Source organism: Zonotrichia albicollis, chromosome 1 (genome assembly GCF_047830755.1).
Source record: "Zonotrichia albicollis isolate bZonAlb1 chromosome 1, bZonAlb1.hap1, whole genome shotgun sequence".
In the NCBI taxonomy this organism is placed as follows: Eukaryota; Metazoa; Chordata; class Aves; order Passeriformes; family Passerellidae; genus Zonotrichia; species Zonotrichia albicollis.
This window is the reverse complement of record NC_133819.1, coordinates 155,727,543-155,741,030: the sequence shown is the minus strand read 5'-3', so window position 1 is coordinate 155,741,030 and position 13,488 is coordinate 155,727,543. Positions and strand designations below refer to the sequence as shown.

Genomic DNA, 13,488 nt, shown 5'->3' with positions numbered 1-13,488 from the left:
CAGCATTCTCAGTGCGCCCAAGGTCACTGAAGTCACTGTGGTTGCTGTGGCAGCTGTGGTCACTGTGGTCATCAAGACTCCCTGAGCCACAAGGCTACCACAGAGACTGTAACCACTATGCCCATCAAAGCCATTGTGTAAAGAAATCCTATTGAAAAATTCTATTAAATCAATGCCATTAAATAATTTGATCAAAACAATTCCACTAAATAAATCTGTCACAGCCAGCCAAAAATGACAATTCTAAAGCAAGGATTGATGACACTCCCCACACCAACACTCGTGGGAACGTCTCTTTCCCTCTGTCTCAAGAAGGATCCTTGGTCAGCATCCCCTTCCGGAGGGAGGAACATCACACACATTTCATTGCAAGCAGGAGTAAGGGAGAGAAATTCCTGTCTTAGAGGGGACTGGATGATCCCAGGGTCGGATGATGGATGGCCAGACCCAGCTCTGGTGATCCACCCTCAGTTGTCAATTCAGGACTGGGGATTTGGGCTGGTTTTAGCTCAATTCAGAACCCAAATCAGATCAAGACCCCTCTCAGTGCAGCCCTGATGGCCACAAATGGGGCATTGTCCCTTGGCCACATTCCAGACAGAGCATCCTGCAACATCCTGCACTTTAGGGGGACCTTAAAGGCTGGAAACTGGGAGGTTCAAGAGGGCAAGGGCAGGTCCTGTCCCTGGAGAGGAACAGTTCCCAGTGTCAGGCCGAGATGGGGGGGACCTGCTGGAGCAGCTGTGGGGAAATACCTGGGGATACTGATGGGTGACCAGTGGAACTGGTTGGGTGTCCTGGGACCACGAGGGATCCAGGGGGTATCAGAAGGTGCAGAACCAGGAGGTGAGGGAGTGTTCATGCCCCTCTACCCTGCCCAGTGAGGCACATCAGGAATGCTGTGTCCAACTCTGTCCAGGCCATGTCCAGCTGTGTCCAGTGCCATGTCCAGTTCTGGGCTGCTCTGGACCCAATCCTGTGCTCAGGGATGACGCTGCCTGAACTGGCATGTTGGGCCAGGTGCCCACTCTGGGTCCTTCTGGCCCGACCCATTCTGGGATTTGGGGATTGTGGCAGTTGCAGTTTGGGAATTGTCCACTGGAGGGCAGAAGAGAGCGTGGGAATTCAGCAGCACTGGGCAGTTCCGGGTGCCAACAGCAGGCGGCAGCACCAGCTGCTGGCGCTGCCGAGTGCCCACCCTGCCCCATCCCAGTCCTGGGGGCTCTGCAATGGTTTGGGATGGAGCGACCTTAAAGCTGGTCCGGTGCCAGCCCTGCCATGGGCAGGGACATCTTCCCCTGGGCCAGGCTGCCCCTGGCCCTTCCAGGAGTGGGGCAGCCCCAGCTTTATTATCAATCTGGCCTTGAACCCTTCAAGGAGTCGGGGAGTCAGAGCTTTGTTTTAGATGGGCAATATGATGATTGACTCTCAAAATAAAGGGATGAATACTTTTTGTATGTTCAGAGAAGTTTTGATGTATGGTTATGTTATTGAAGTATTTTGTTTGGACACTCTCTCTTCTCTCCATAGTCCTCTTCCCCCCCGCCCCCCATATTGTCCCTACCCTACAGCACTGGTTTTCAGGGTTTTCAGGGACATGTGGAGGGAGGACGTGTACCTGTGCCCCTTGCATGGGGCAGCTGAGAAAGGGCCAAGCCTGTTGCTGGGGAGAAGTGCCATGACAACACCTGACCTCCAATTAGACTTAAGGAAGGTCTCTACCAATGGACAGCAAGGAAGTGTAAACTGGCAGACTTTGGGTGGTGCCAGGGATAGAGGAAGAATATTTTTGTATATGTATGACTACTGATGGATATGTATTTGGCTGATGCAACACCAGAGGTATAAAAGGCAGAGCCGCCATTTTGTGGATGTGACTCTGGCTGCAGCTAAGCACACCGCTTAGGATTCAAGTGGAACAACATTTCGCTATCTACATTCTGAGCAGAAAAATTCTCCTTGCCAGAGGTTTAATTGCACAAAGGAGACAGAAGAGTCCTGTAATTTTATTCATGATCAAAGGGAGAGGCCGTGGGCAATTTCCCCATGGGGATGGCTAAACTTTGTTGACAATGCAGCCTCCTTTTTATCCCAACTTACTGGCCAGATCACCCTCTCCCTTTCTCCATTGGTGGAGGTATTCAGAAGGAGCAGACTTCCTAATCCACCTACTGAATGTCCCCTTGCTATGCACACAGCCCTTCTGTAACAGACACATGACCATTAAAATGAGTTTTAAGTTCACCCTGGGCAGGAAAATTAAAATTCATAAGCCTGTTAAGTTTCTGTTCTTCTCAAAGGTCAGGAATTTGGCAGGACCTTGTCTGAGCAGCAGTCCATGTCAATGAAGAACATTTTCTGAAACTGAGAATTTCTCCAGTCACTTCCTTCTCTACAAGTCCCAGGCCTTATCAACCACCAGATTCACACAATCTACTTGTAAGGAAACATTCCTCTTATTCCTTTCTCGGTTGAAGTAATTGGGATGCGGAAATAGAGTTTGGTTTGGTTTGGTTTGGTTTGGTTTGGTTTGGTTTTGTTTGGTTTGATTTGGTTTCATTTCGTTTCGTTTTGTTTCGTTTCGTTTCATTTCATTTAAAGTGCTGAATATGTGGGAATTCACGGGATTTGGGAGAGAATGCAAATTAATGAATCTCCAAAGATGCAAAGGGCAGTTAATGAAATATTGGGAGTGGGAGTAGGTAGGATTTTCTTTTTCTCTTCTTTTTCTCTTCCTCTTCTTTTTTCCTTTTTTTCCACCCAGGGAAAATGGCAGTGGTGGCCTTGGTAGCCTTAGTTGCCACTTTTCTCTAGGGGTCACGGTAGCCTTAGTGATCAGGGAGACTACAGTGACCTTCCTTACCTCATGTCTCAGACAATCCTGGTGGCCACTGCCAGGGCTGTAGTGGCCAGGAGGAGCCCTCTGAGGTGGGAGGGGGCCCTGGGGATGCTCCCACCTGGGAGGAAAAAGAGGATCATGTGTGGTTCATGGGTGAAATAAACAGGGCCAGGAGACTTCTTCTCCTTTATAATGCCTTTATTAAAAGTGATCAGCTCAGGATTGGGCGGCTCGGCAGGGCTGCAGTCCCCGTCGCGTCTCCCAGGGCGACTCAGAGGAGGAGGATATGTGCAGCTCCGTCCACTAGGGGCAGAGCCGGGGGATCCAGTCCTCGTGGGAGCTTTTTAGGGCTTGATGTCCCTGTCAGATGTTGCGTTGTCAGTGCGGTCCCCCTCAGTCTCGGCGCTGGGGACGACTCCCATGGTCAGGGCGAGAGGGGCTCCGCATCTCTGCAGGCTCAGCACTTGGCTCCTCACATCCAGACATCACCTTAGTCTCTCAATTCTTATTTGGCTGGTTGTTTTTGGGGTTTTCTCGTTGCATTTCGAGTCGGGGTCCCACAAAGCATTCTGGACTTTGGAGTCACTTTGCATAACCCCCCCCACCCTCTCAGGTGTCTTCCCTATGTTGTAAGAGAGCACAGCCTCGGGGGAAGGGTCGACCGCACCCAGCCAGGCTTTTTACTAATATAAAAGAAGAGATAAGCCTTAACGACCCGGTATTACAATAACAAAGCACTAAGAATCCTGGCAGAGCCTGAGACCTGGCTGCTTCTCTGTAACTCTTTCTCACAAAAAAATTATTAACCGATTTTTTGTTCATAACAATGGGGGTGAGGGGGTTGAGGAGGGTCAGAGAGGGGCAGAGATTACAGGGGTACAAGAGGGGCCATGAAGGACCATGTGGGTCCTGTTTTGCGGAGAAAAGAAGAAACTTCACAACTTGTAAAAGTTGTAAAGCCCAGTATGCTTTTATTACAACGCGCGCCGGACGCAAGCCTCCCCAAAAGGCATGCTTACCCTTGAAAATTTGAGACCTCCTTTTATCCCCCTTCCAAATGCATATGCATACAGTTTCACAATAGGTTCATACATATTCATCCTGCATGACATTTAGCACCAGTTCTTCTTTATCAAAGGAATTTCTAGGTCGGGGCAAATTGACCTCTTTGTCTTTTCTGTTTTTCTTTCTCTGTCTCCTTGCTGTCTCGGCATGTGAGTTTTTCCTTCAGCTTTGGCCTCACAGACTTTTCACCATTGTTAGACACTTCACCTAATTCAGGATGGATCCCTACTCTGTCTCAGTCCAGGACCTCCTGGTCCTGCACAGCAGAGGGGACTTTGCTACACAGAATCTATCCACCCTAATTATACATATTCATTCAAATGGGCTCCTTAGCTAATACAAAACCAGCACATTTCCCATAAAAAATTGGCATGGCTCTGCCTTGTCTAGGAAATAATTCTTATTGTCCTGGAGGGTCATAAAGCTGGGGTAGCTGCGGGTCATTTTCACTGAGTGCTCCAATATCTCAGATGACCTTGCCACAAACTTTCAGATGACCTTGCCACAAACTTTCCCTTTGGGCAGGTGCAGCTCCTTCTGTGTTTCAGAATTTGTCAAAAACCTCACTGGAGTTCCATTTATCTCTTTCTCCACTGCTTCCAGCAACTTTTCTTGTCCTGTGTAAATACTTTTACAGGCTTTTATCATTTTTGCCATTCAGACTTGAAGCTCTATCCAGCATCTAAAGTATGTGGGTAAAACCACAATATAAAAAGCCAAATGTTCACAAAATAGTCTTGAAACTTGATTTAAATAAAGGGACAGAGTTTCCACAGCCATACCCCCTGTAGGGTTTCTCTCTCTACGTTTCGGAGGGGATAACTTCCTTTTATCTGAAACTCCTGGCTGCATGTTGCCCTCTCCCTTTCCTCATTGGCTGAGGTACCAGGAAGGTGCAGCATTCCCAAATCACCAACCCCATATCCCCATTGAAGTTGTCATTTCCCCCCAAAGTTCAGAAGTTCAGGATGTCTGGGCTATGGAATAGACTTTGTGGGGACCCATTTCTCTTATTAGCTGAAGGTTCTGGAGTTCAAAGTTTCTGATCAAAGCACCACAGTTGAGTGACAAACTTCATGTCTGTGGAGCTATCAAGATCCATTTTGAAGGCATTGGACAACCATTTCTCCCAATAAACAACCAAATCCACCTAGTCATTTTTCACAACGATGTTTCCTATAAAATTCTTCCCTGCGATGGTGGTGATGCCCTGGCACAGGTTGCCCAGAGAAGCTGTGGCTGTCCCATCCCTGGCCGTGTCCAAGGCCAGATTGAGCAGGGCCTGGAGCAGCCTGGCCCAGGGGAAGATGTCCCTGCCCATGGCAGGGCTGGCACAGGTAGAGCTTTAATGTCGCTCCATCCAAACCATTGCAGAGACCCCGGGGCCAGGATGGGGCAGGATGGGCACTCGGCAGCACCAGCAGCTCGTGCTGCCGCCTGCTGTTGGCACCCGGAACTGCAGCTGGGGACGGCGCATGCGCAGTGCTGCTGATTTCCAGCACTCGCTGCTGCCCTCCAGTGGACAATTCCTGAACTGCAACTGCCAGAATCCCCAAATCCCAGAATGGGTGAGGCTGGAAGGATCCAGAGTGGGCACCTGACCCAACCTCCCAGCTCAGGTAGCGTCATCCCTGAGCACAGCACTGGGTCCAGATCAGCCCAGAACAGGACATGGCACTGGGCAGAGCTGGACACAGCACTCCTGAAGTGCCTCTCTGGGAAGGGCAGAGGGTCCTGAACCCTCCCTGACCTCCTGGTCCCACCTCTCTTGATGCCCCCTGGATCCCTCCAGGCCCCAGGACACCTGGCTAGTTCCATGGGTCACCCACCAGCACCCCCAGGTCCTTCTCCACAGCTGCTTCAGGTGGCCAACCCCAGCCTGGACTGGAACCAGGGACTGTCTGTCCACAGGGACAGGACCTGCCCTTGCCTTCTTGAACCTCACAATTACCAGCCTTTAAGGTTCCCCTGAAGTGCAGGATGTGGCAGGATGCTCTGCCTGGAATGTGGCCAAGGGACAATGCCCCATTTGTGGCCATTGGAGCAGCATTGAGAGGGGTCTGGTGCTGCTTTTGGTGCTGAGTGGGGCTAAAACCAGCCCAAATCACCAACCCCAAATTGACAACTGAGGATGAAGCACCAGAGCTGGGCATGGCTGTCCATCATCTGACCCTGGGAACATCCAGTCCTCTCTCAGACAGAGATTCCTTTCCCTTGTTCCTGCTTGGAATGAAACATGTGTTCCTCCCTCGGGAAGGGAATGCTCCCCAAGGATCATCCTTGAGTTTGAGAGAAAGAGACATTCCCATGAGTGTTGGTGTGGTGAGTGACATTGAGCCCTGCTTAAGAATTGTCACTTTTTGATGGCTTTGACAGATATACTTAATAGAATTGTTTTGATACAATTATTTAATAGAATTGCTTTGCACAATGATACTGGTGGTCACAGTGGCTACATTGACTGTTGTAACTTTGTGGCTCAAGTAATCTTGGTGATCAAGGTGGCCACAGTGGCCTTGGTGGTTACTGTGACCATGGTGGCCAGAGCGGCTGTGGTGTCCACAGTGCCACAGTGACAATGGTGGCACCAGTGGCCAAATGGTGGCAATAGCTGCCATGGTGGCCATAGTGGCAGTGGTGGTCTTGGTAGCCTTGGTGGTCTTGTTTCTCTGGGGGTCATGGTGGTCTTGGTGATCGTGGTGGCCACAGTGACAACAGTGACCGTGGTTTTCATGGTGGCCATAGTTGCTGCAGTGACCACAGTGACCTCAGTGGCCTCGTGGCTCAGAGGATTCCAGTGGCCATTGCCAGGGCTGTGGTGGCCAGCAGGAGTCCTCCAACGTGGAAGGGGGCACTGGGGACACTCCCACCTGAGGGACAAAGAGAGAGACGTCAGGGGGATCATGAGGGGAGTGAAGGAGTCAGGGATAGAAAGGGAGGCTTATGGGCTACAGGAGAGATGGGGGCCATGAGGTGACAGATGACCGGGTGTCAGGGGAGGCATGAGGGGGGAGCAGAGGCCAGGGAGGTCAGGGGGGTCTTGGTGGGCTTAGGAGTGACAGGAGTCAGGGATTGCCATGGGGGGTTACAGGGGGTTACAGGGTTTCTGGGGGTGCCATGGTGGATCATGGCCCACCTGTGTTCTGTACACAGCGCCCATTCCCAAAGCACTGCCTTTAAGGGATAAGGTTGGTACCCTGGTGTGGAGAGTTTTATTAATAGTTGGTTAGCTGAGAAAGGCCATACTGACATAATGCCGCTGGTTAAGCTAAGAGGGGGAAGTCAGCAGTCAGCAAGCTGAAAGGAGATGTCAGCAATTAGCAATCAGTGACCTTACTGCAACATGACGATAGGGAGTAGAGATTATTCCTGAATATCTCCTGAGAATATGTAGAAAGTATCAAAAGTAGAACCATAGGAATGCAGAAGTAGGTGCAGCTGCTGATATGTAACTAACCAATCCTGAGCTCAACTTTTGCAATATGCATGAAGTTCATTATGAACTGTATTTAACCCGCCGTACTGAGCAATAAAATTGGGCCTGTGATGATCAATTGATGTCATGGTCTCCTTCCTTCGTCACCCTGGGGGGTCCCTGCCTCCGTTCCTGTCCCTTGTCCCCTGGCACGGATGTTCCTGTTCCTGTTCCCTCCTGAAAGTGGTGATCCCTATCCCTGCTCCCTGTCATGGGTGTTCCTGTCCCTGTGCCCACAATGGGTGCCCCCAGATTTGGTGTCCCCAACCCAGGGTATCCTTGCCCCCCCACAAACTGTGGGTGTCCCTGTCCCCCATCCCCAGTGAGTATCATTGTCCCCTGTGCCTTATCATGGCTGTCCCCTTTCCCCCAGGCTGTCCCCTGTAGTGTTACCTCGCAGCCACTCGCAGTTGTATTTGCTGTAGGTCCCGGTAGACTGGAGCTGGATCTGTGTCTTGTCCCCTTTCAGAGTGTATTGTGTGACCTTGAAGGTCTCAAAGGGTGGGATCAGCATGATCTCAGGTTCTGGTTGTTCGGTGAACAACTGAAATTCCACGCCATGGCATGTGTGCACCTCTAGCATTGTCTCACCAGGGCACTCGCCAATTTGTTTGCTCAGGTATACCGGCATGAAATGACCAAACCGGATGGTTTCACCTGGCTGTGTCTCGAACCGGGTGTCACACACGTTCAGGAACGCGTCCCGACACTGCCCTTTCTGAGCGTCCCTCAGCGTGGCCAGGGCGTCAGTCAGCAGGAAATGCAGCGTTTTGAAGTGGAAGTTGTCCCGGTATTCCTGTCGGGAACGCCCAACCACACGCAGGACTTCAGTGAATTTTCTAGAGTCAACCATTGTGAAGGCCGTGATGGCGGTGGCCTGCTCTGGGGACAAAGGGGACACAGGGGGGCCCCGACTCTGCCACTTGGCTGCAGCCTTCACCCAAACCTCAGCAAACTCCTTGTTCTGCTCAAACTCAGAGCGGTTGAGGGCTGGCAATGCCGCCTTCATGGCAGGGCCACAGCCCCGGTACTGGTCATCAAAGTAGTCCGGGGCCATGTCCAGATGATACACATCGAGAGTCGTGGTGGCCATGGCCATTGCCAGCAGTGCCAGTGTCTGAGCCAGGGGGGCCATGGCAGGGAGAGCCCACAAGGACTGATGTGGACACTGGATGACACAGAGGGGACATGGGAGAGACATGGGGAGGGTTCATCAGTGAGGGACTGGGGAGGGAAGTGGGGTCAGCAGGGGACTGAGGTCGGGAGGAAGGGAGACACTCCTGGCCAGCCGACCCTTGAACATATCTGAGCTCCCTGATCCCAAATCCTGGGATCTTATGCCTCCCCAACATCCCCCAGCCCAGCAGGGAGCCCAGTCCCACAGTACCATGGTCCCCAGAAGCCCAATCCTACTCACATGAATACAAGACCCCTCAGCCCCGGCAGAATCCCCACCCAAATCCTGGGGTCACTCCCTGAGCCCCTCAGTGTCCCCCTCAGCTGGTCCCCAGACCCCAGTCACACTCCCAGTCACCAATTTCTTCAGTGTCACCCCAGAACCTCAACCCAAATTCAGGCAACAACCCCTGCCCCCACAGAGTCTCCCAGCACCCCTCATGACCCCAATCCCACTCTCACCATCCCATGTCCCACCTCATTTTCCCCCAGAGGCCCCCATTACCCCAGTCACAGACCTGTGACCCCCTCAGTGTTCCCCCAGCACAGAGTCCTGTATCCCCCCCAAGAGTCCCCCTGGAGTCCCCCCACCACAATACCAAGATCAGCTGGAATGAACTCCCTGATGGAACTGGAGATAGCAGAAAGCTGGAATTCTTTATCAGCTCAGACTCCCAGCAGATCTCTTCTGGTCCTGCACTTCAGGGAGGACTTTGCCACAGCGGTATTTATCCATCCGAATTATAAATATTCATTAAAATGTGTCCCTCACCTAGTACAGAAACTTCACCTTTCTGAGAAATAATTTGCATGGTTCCACCTCTTTCTGAAAATCCTTTTATGGTACTGGGGAGTCCTAAAAATGAGTTTTCTCAGTGTGGTTTTCAGTGCGTGCCTCAGTATGCCAGATGACTTCAGCTTGAACTTTCATTTTTGACAGACACTGCTTGTTCTGTGTTACAGAATTTGCCAAACACCCCTCACTGGAGTTCCCTTTATCTCTTTCTCCACACGTTCCAGCCCCTTTCTTCTTCTGTGTACACACTATTACATCCTTTTATTGGTTTTTTACTAGTTCTTCTTTAAGCGCTATCCAGCATCATTAAGGGATCTGAAACTTTCTGTTCTCTCTCTTATTGCTCACCCCCCAGGAACCCAATCCCACGGTCCCATGTCCCCTCAGTTCCACCGGGTCCCGCTTCCCACTGCTCACTGAGTTGCTGCCACAACTCAGATACCAATTGGGGTCCCCTATCAGATGACATCCCTGCCGGCACCTTGAGCCTGGGGATGATCTCTTGCGGGAGTGTCTGGGTGACTTCCCTGGCCTTGTTGGTGTGGCAGGAGAAGTTCTGGACCTCCAAGATGGGATCCACCAACACCAGGAGATACCTGAGCCAATGATGGCGTGGTAGCTCAGAAAATCCATTTGCCAGTTATCATTGGGAGCGCTTCCACTTTCAGTGATGCCTGGAGGCGATGGTTTTGAATTCCATGTGTTCTTTTGAAAACACATTGAGCATTGCTCTGTAACAGACCTGACATTTTTGTCCTAAGGTCGCTGAGGATCTGAGGCCACAGACCAGTTCCCATCACATCGATTCCCCAGAGGTTTGCTGGTTCTTTTCTCCATTACAAATTGCAGCATCAGTTGGGGAGAACATGAGCCAGCAGTGTGCCCAGTTGGCCAAGAAGACCAATGGCATCCTGGCCAGTATCAGGAAGGGTGTGGCCAGCAGGAGCAGGGAGGTCATTCTTCCCCTGTACTCAGCACTGGTGAGGCCTCACCTGGAGTATTGCGTCCAGTTCTGGGTCCCTCACTTTAGGAGGGATGTTGAGATGCTTGAGCGTGTCCAAAGGAGAGCAACGAGGCTGGTGAGGGGCTTGGAACACAAGCCATATGAGGAACGACTGGGGAGCTGGGGTTGTTCAGCCTGGAGAAAAGGAGACTCAGGGGTGACCTTGCCATTCTCTTCAGCTTCCTGAGGGGTGGCTGTGGTGAGCTGGGGGTTGGTCTCTTTCTCAACAGACAGAACAAGAGGACACAGTCTCAAGCTGCGCCAAGGGAGATACAGACTAGAATTAAGGAGAAAGTATTTTACAGAAAGAGTGGTCAAATACTGGAATCATCTACCCAGGGAGGTGGTGGAGTCACCATCCCTCGAAGAGTTTAAAAAAAGACTGGATGTGGCACTTGGTGTGACAGGAGAGATGGGGACTATGAGTTGACAGGTGACAGGGTGTTGGGGGAGGCACGGAGGGGTACAGGGGCCAGGGAGGTCAGGGGTAGGCTTAGGTTTGACAGGGGTCAGATGGAGTCAGGAGGTGCCATGGCGGGTGACAGGTGGTGACAGGGGTTCAGGATGTGCCATGAGGGGTCCCAGCCCACCCAAGTCCAGCACACGGGGCTCATGCCCACAGCACTGCCTTTGGTGGGGAGTGACAGGGTCGAAACGGGGTTGGGGGCCCATGTCTCTGTCCCTGTCCCTGTTGTCCCCTGGCATGGGTGTTCCTTTCCCTTTTCCCTCCCACAAGCGGGGGTCTCCATCTCTGTGCCCTGTCTCCATGCCCAGAATGGGTTTCCCCAGACTTGGTGTTCCCAGCATGGCCTGTCCCTGTCCCCAAACTCTGAGTGAGTGTCCCCACCCTCTGTGCCCTGTCATGGGTGTGCCCTGTCCACTGTTGGTGTCCCCATGGCAACAGTGGGTGTCCCCATCCCTCCTGTGCTGTCACCTGTGGTGTCACCTTGCAGCCACTTGCAGGTGGAGTTGCTTAATGTCTCCTTGGACCGGAGCTGGATCCTCGCCTTTTCTCCTTCCTAGCTGACACTGATGACCTCAAAGGTCTCATATGGTGGGATCAGCACCTCTTTCTCGTTAGGATACTTGGAGAAATTCCAGATTGCTGTACCGTGGCACGTGTACACCTGGAACATCGTGGCACTGCCAAAGTGCTGGGCAGATTTTTCACTCTGTGATGCTGAAAAGAATTGACCAAACCGGAAAATGTCATCAGGTTATGCCTTGAACCTGTACTTGCGCACCTACCAGTACACGTTGTGACACTGCCCATTCTGAGCCTGCCTCAGCGTCACCAGGGCCTGGGTCAGCAGGAAATGCAGTGTTTTGAAATGGAAGTTGTCCCGGTATTCCTGGTTGGAGCACCTGGCCACGCGCACAGCATCATTGAAATCCTTGTACAGCTTTTTCTACTTCACCGTGTAGGCCATGAGGGCGATGGCCTGGGCTGGAGATGACAGAGAGGACACATGGTACTTCTGACCTCGCCACTCAGCTGTGGCATTAAGCCAGGCGTGGGCAAAAAGAGGATTCTGCTGGAACTCGCAGTGGTTGAGGGCCAGCAATGCCGCGATCATGTTAGTGCCACAGCCCTGGTACTGGTCATCGAAGGAGTCCGGGGCCATGTCCAGAGGGATCACATTGACAGCCGTGGTAACCATGGCCATTGCCAGCAGTGCCAGGGTCTGAGCCAGGGGGGCCATGGCAAGGAGAGGCCACAAGGACCAGGGTGGGACACTGGGGGACACAGAGAGGACATGGGGGAGACACAGGGAGGGTTCATCAGTGAGGGACTGGGGAGGTGAGTGGGGTCAGCCCAGAGGGAAGAGAGGCACTCCTGGCCAGCAGACCCCAGGACATGTCCGGGTTTCCTGATCCTAAATCCGGGGGTTACTTATGCCTCCGCAACATTCTGCAGCCCCAGGAAACCCACTCCCAATCTCACAGTACCATGAGTGAAGTCCCTGATGGAACTGGAGGTATCAGAAAGCTGGAATTCTTTATCAGCTCAGACACACAACAGATCTCTCCTGATCCTGCACTTCATGGGGAATTTGCCAAGGGGTATTTATCCATCCTAATCATAAATATTCATTGAAATATGTCCCTCACCTAGTACAGAATCTTCACCTCTCTTAGCAATAATTTGCATGGCTCCACCTCTTTCTGAAAATCCTTTTATGGTACTGGGGAGTCCTAAAAATGAGTTTTCTCAGTCTGGTTTTCAGTGCGTGCCCCAGTATGCCAGATGACCTCAGCTTGAACTTTCATTTTTGACAGACACTGCTTGTTCTGTGTTACAGAATTTGCCAAACACCCCTCAATGGAGTTCCTTTTATCGCTCTCTCCACACGTTCCAGCCCCATTGCTCTTCTGTGTACACACATTTACATCCTTTTATTGGTTTTTTGCTAGTTCTTCTTTAAGCGCTATCCAGCACCATAAAGGGATCTGAAACTTTCTATTCTGTCTCTTATTGCTCACCCCCCAGGAACCCAATCCCACGGTCCCATGTCCCCTCAGTTCCACCCAGTCCCACTCCCCACTGCTCACTGAGTTGCTTCCACACCTCAGATACCAATTGGGATGCCCTATCAGATGACATCCCTATAGGCACCATGAGCCTGGGGCTGATCTCTTGGGGGAGTGCCTGGGTGATTCCCCTGGCCTTGGTAGTGTGGCAGGAGAAGTTCTGGACCTCCAAGATGGGATGCGCCAACACCAGGAGATACCTGAGCCTATGTTGGCATGGTAGCTCAGAAAATCCATTTGCCAGTTATCCCCAGGAGTGTTTCCTCTTTTAGTGATGCCTGGAGGTGATGGTTTGGAATTCAAAGTAACCTCTCGTGCAGCTTTAGTTCAAGTCTATTTCCCATAGGGATTTGTCAATCCCCAAGCTGGTGTGCCTCATATTTTATTACGGCCACTTCTTTGGGCAGCTCAGCTCAGCTCAGCTCAGTCACCCAGGCACTGCCCCAAGAGATCAACCCCAGGCTCAAGGTGCCTACAGGGATATCTGTTGAGGGACTTTTGAAGGAAAATGGACACTGTGCCCAAGCCAGCCTCTATGGGATCTGAGTAGAATTTCACTTTGTCCCCAATAGCTCAAAAACAGGAAGAGCCTACTCAGGAGA

The 13,488-nt window shown here is 51.7% G+C and overlaps 2 protein-coding genes across 2 annotated transcripts in view; both read right to left on the bottom strand.

Annotated features, from left to right (window-relative positions):
- LOC102071802 (erythroblast NAD(P)(+)--arginine ADP-ribosyltransferase-like) overlaps positions 1 to 13,488 on the bottom strand; it is a 91,071-nt gene that overhangs the window by 24,045 nt on the left and 53,538 nt on the right. The gene's annotated exons all lie outside the window — the stretch shown is intronic.
- LOC141725209 (erythroblast NAD(P)(+)--arginine ADP-ribosyltransferase-like) lies at positions 6,689 to 9,239 on the bottom strand. Its single transcript, XM_074527807.1, has 3 exons — positions 9,155 to 9,239; positions 7,773 to 8,547; positions 6,689 to 6,774 (listed from the first exon to the last, which is right to left on the bottom strand). The coding sequence occupies exons 2-3, from the start codon at positions 8,512 to 8,514 to the stop codon at positions 6,689 to 6,691; spliced, it is 828 nt and encodes a 275-aa protein (XP_074383908.1). The 5' UTR covers positions 8,515 to 8,547; positions 9,155 to 9,239.

Excerpts from the sequence above, each read along its gene's own strand:
- LOC141725209 (XM_074527807.1), bottom strand. The coding sequence starts at position 8,514 with ATGGCCCCCCTGGCTCAGACACTGGCACTGCTGGCAATGGCCATGGCC. Across the intron at positions 6,775-7,772 it reads CAACTGCGAGTGGCTGCGAG|GTGGGAGTGTCCCCAGTGCC; the intron begins GTAACACTACAG and ends TTTGTCCCTCAG.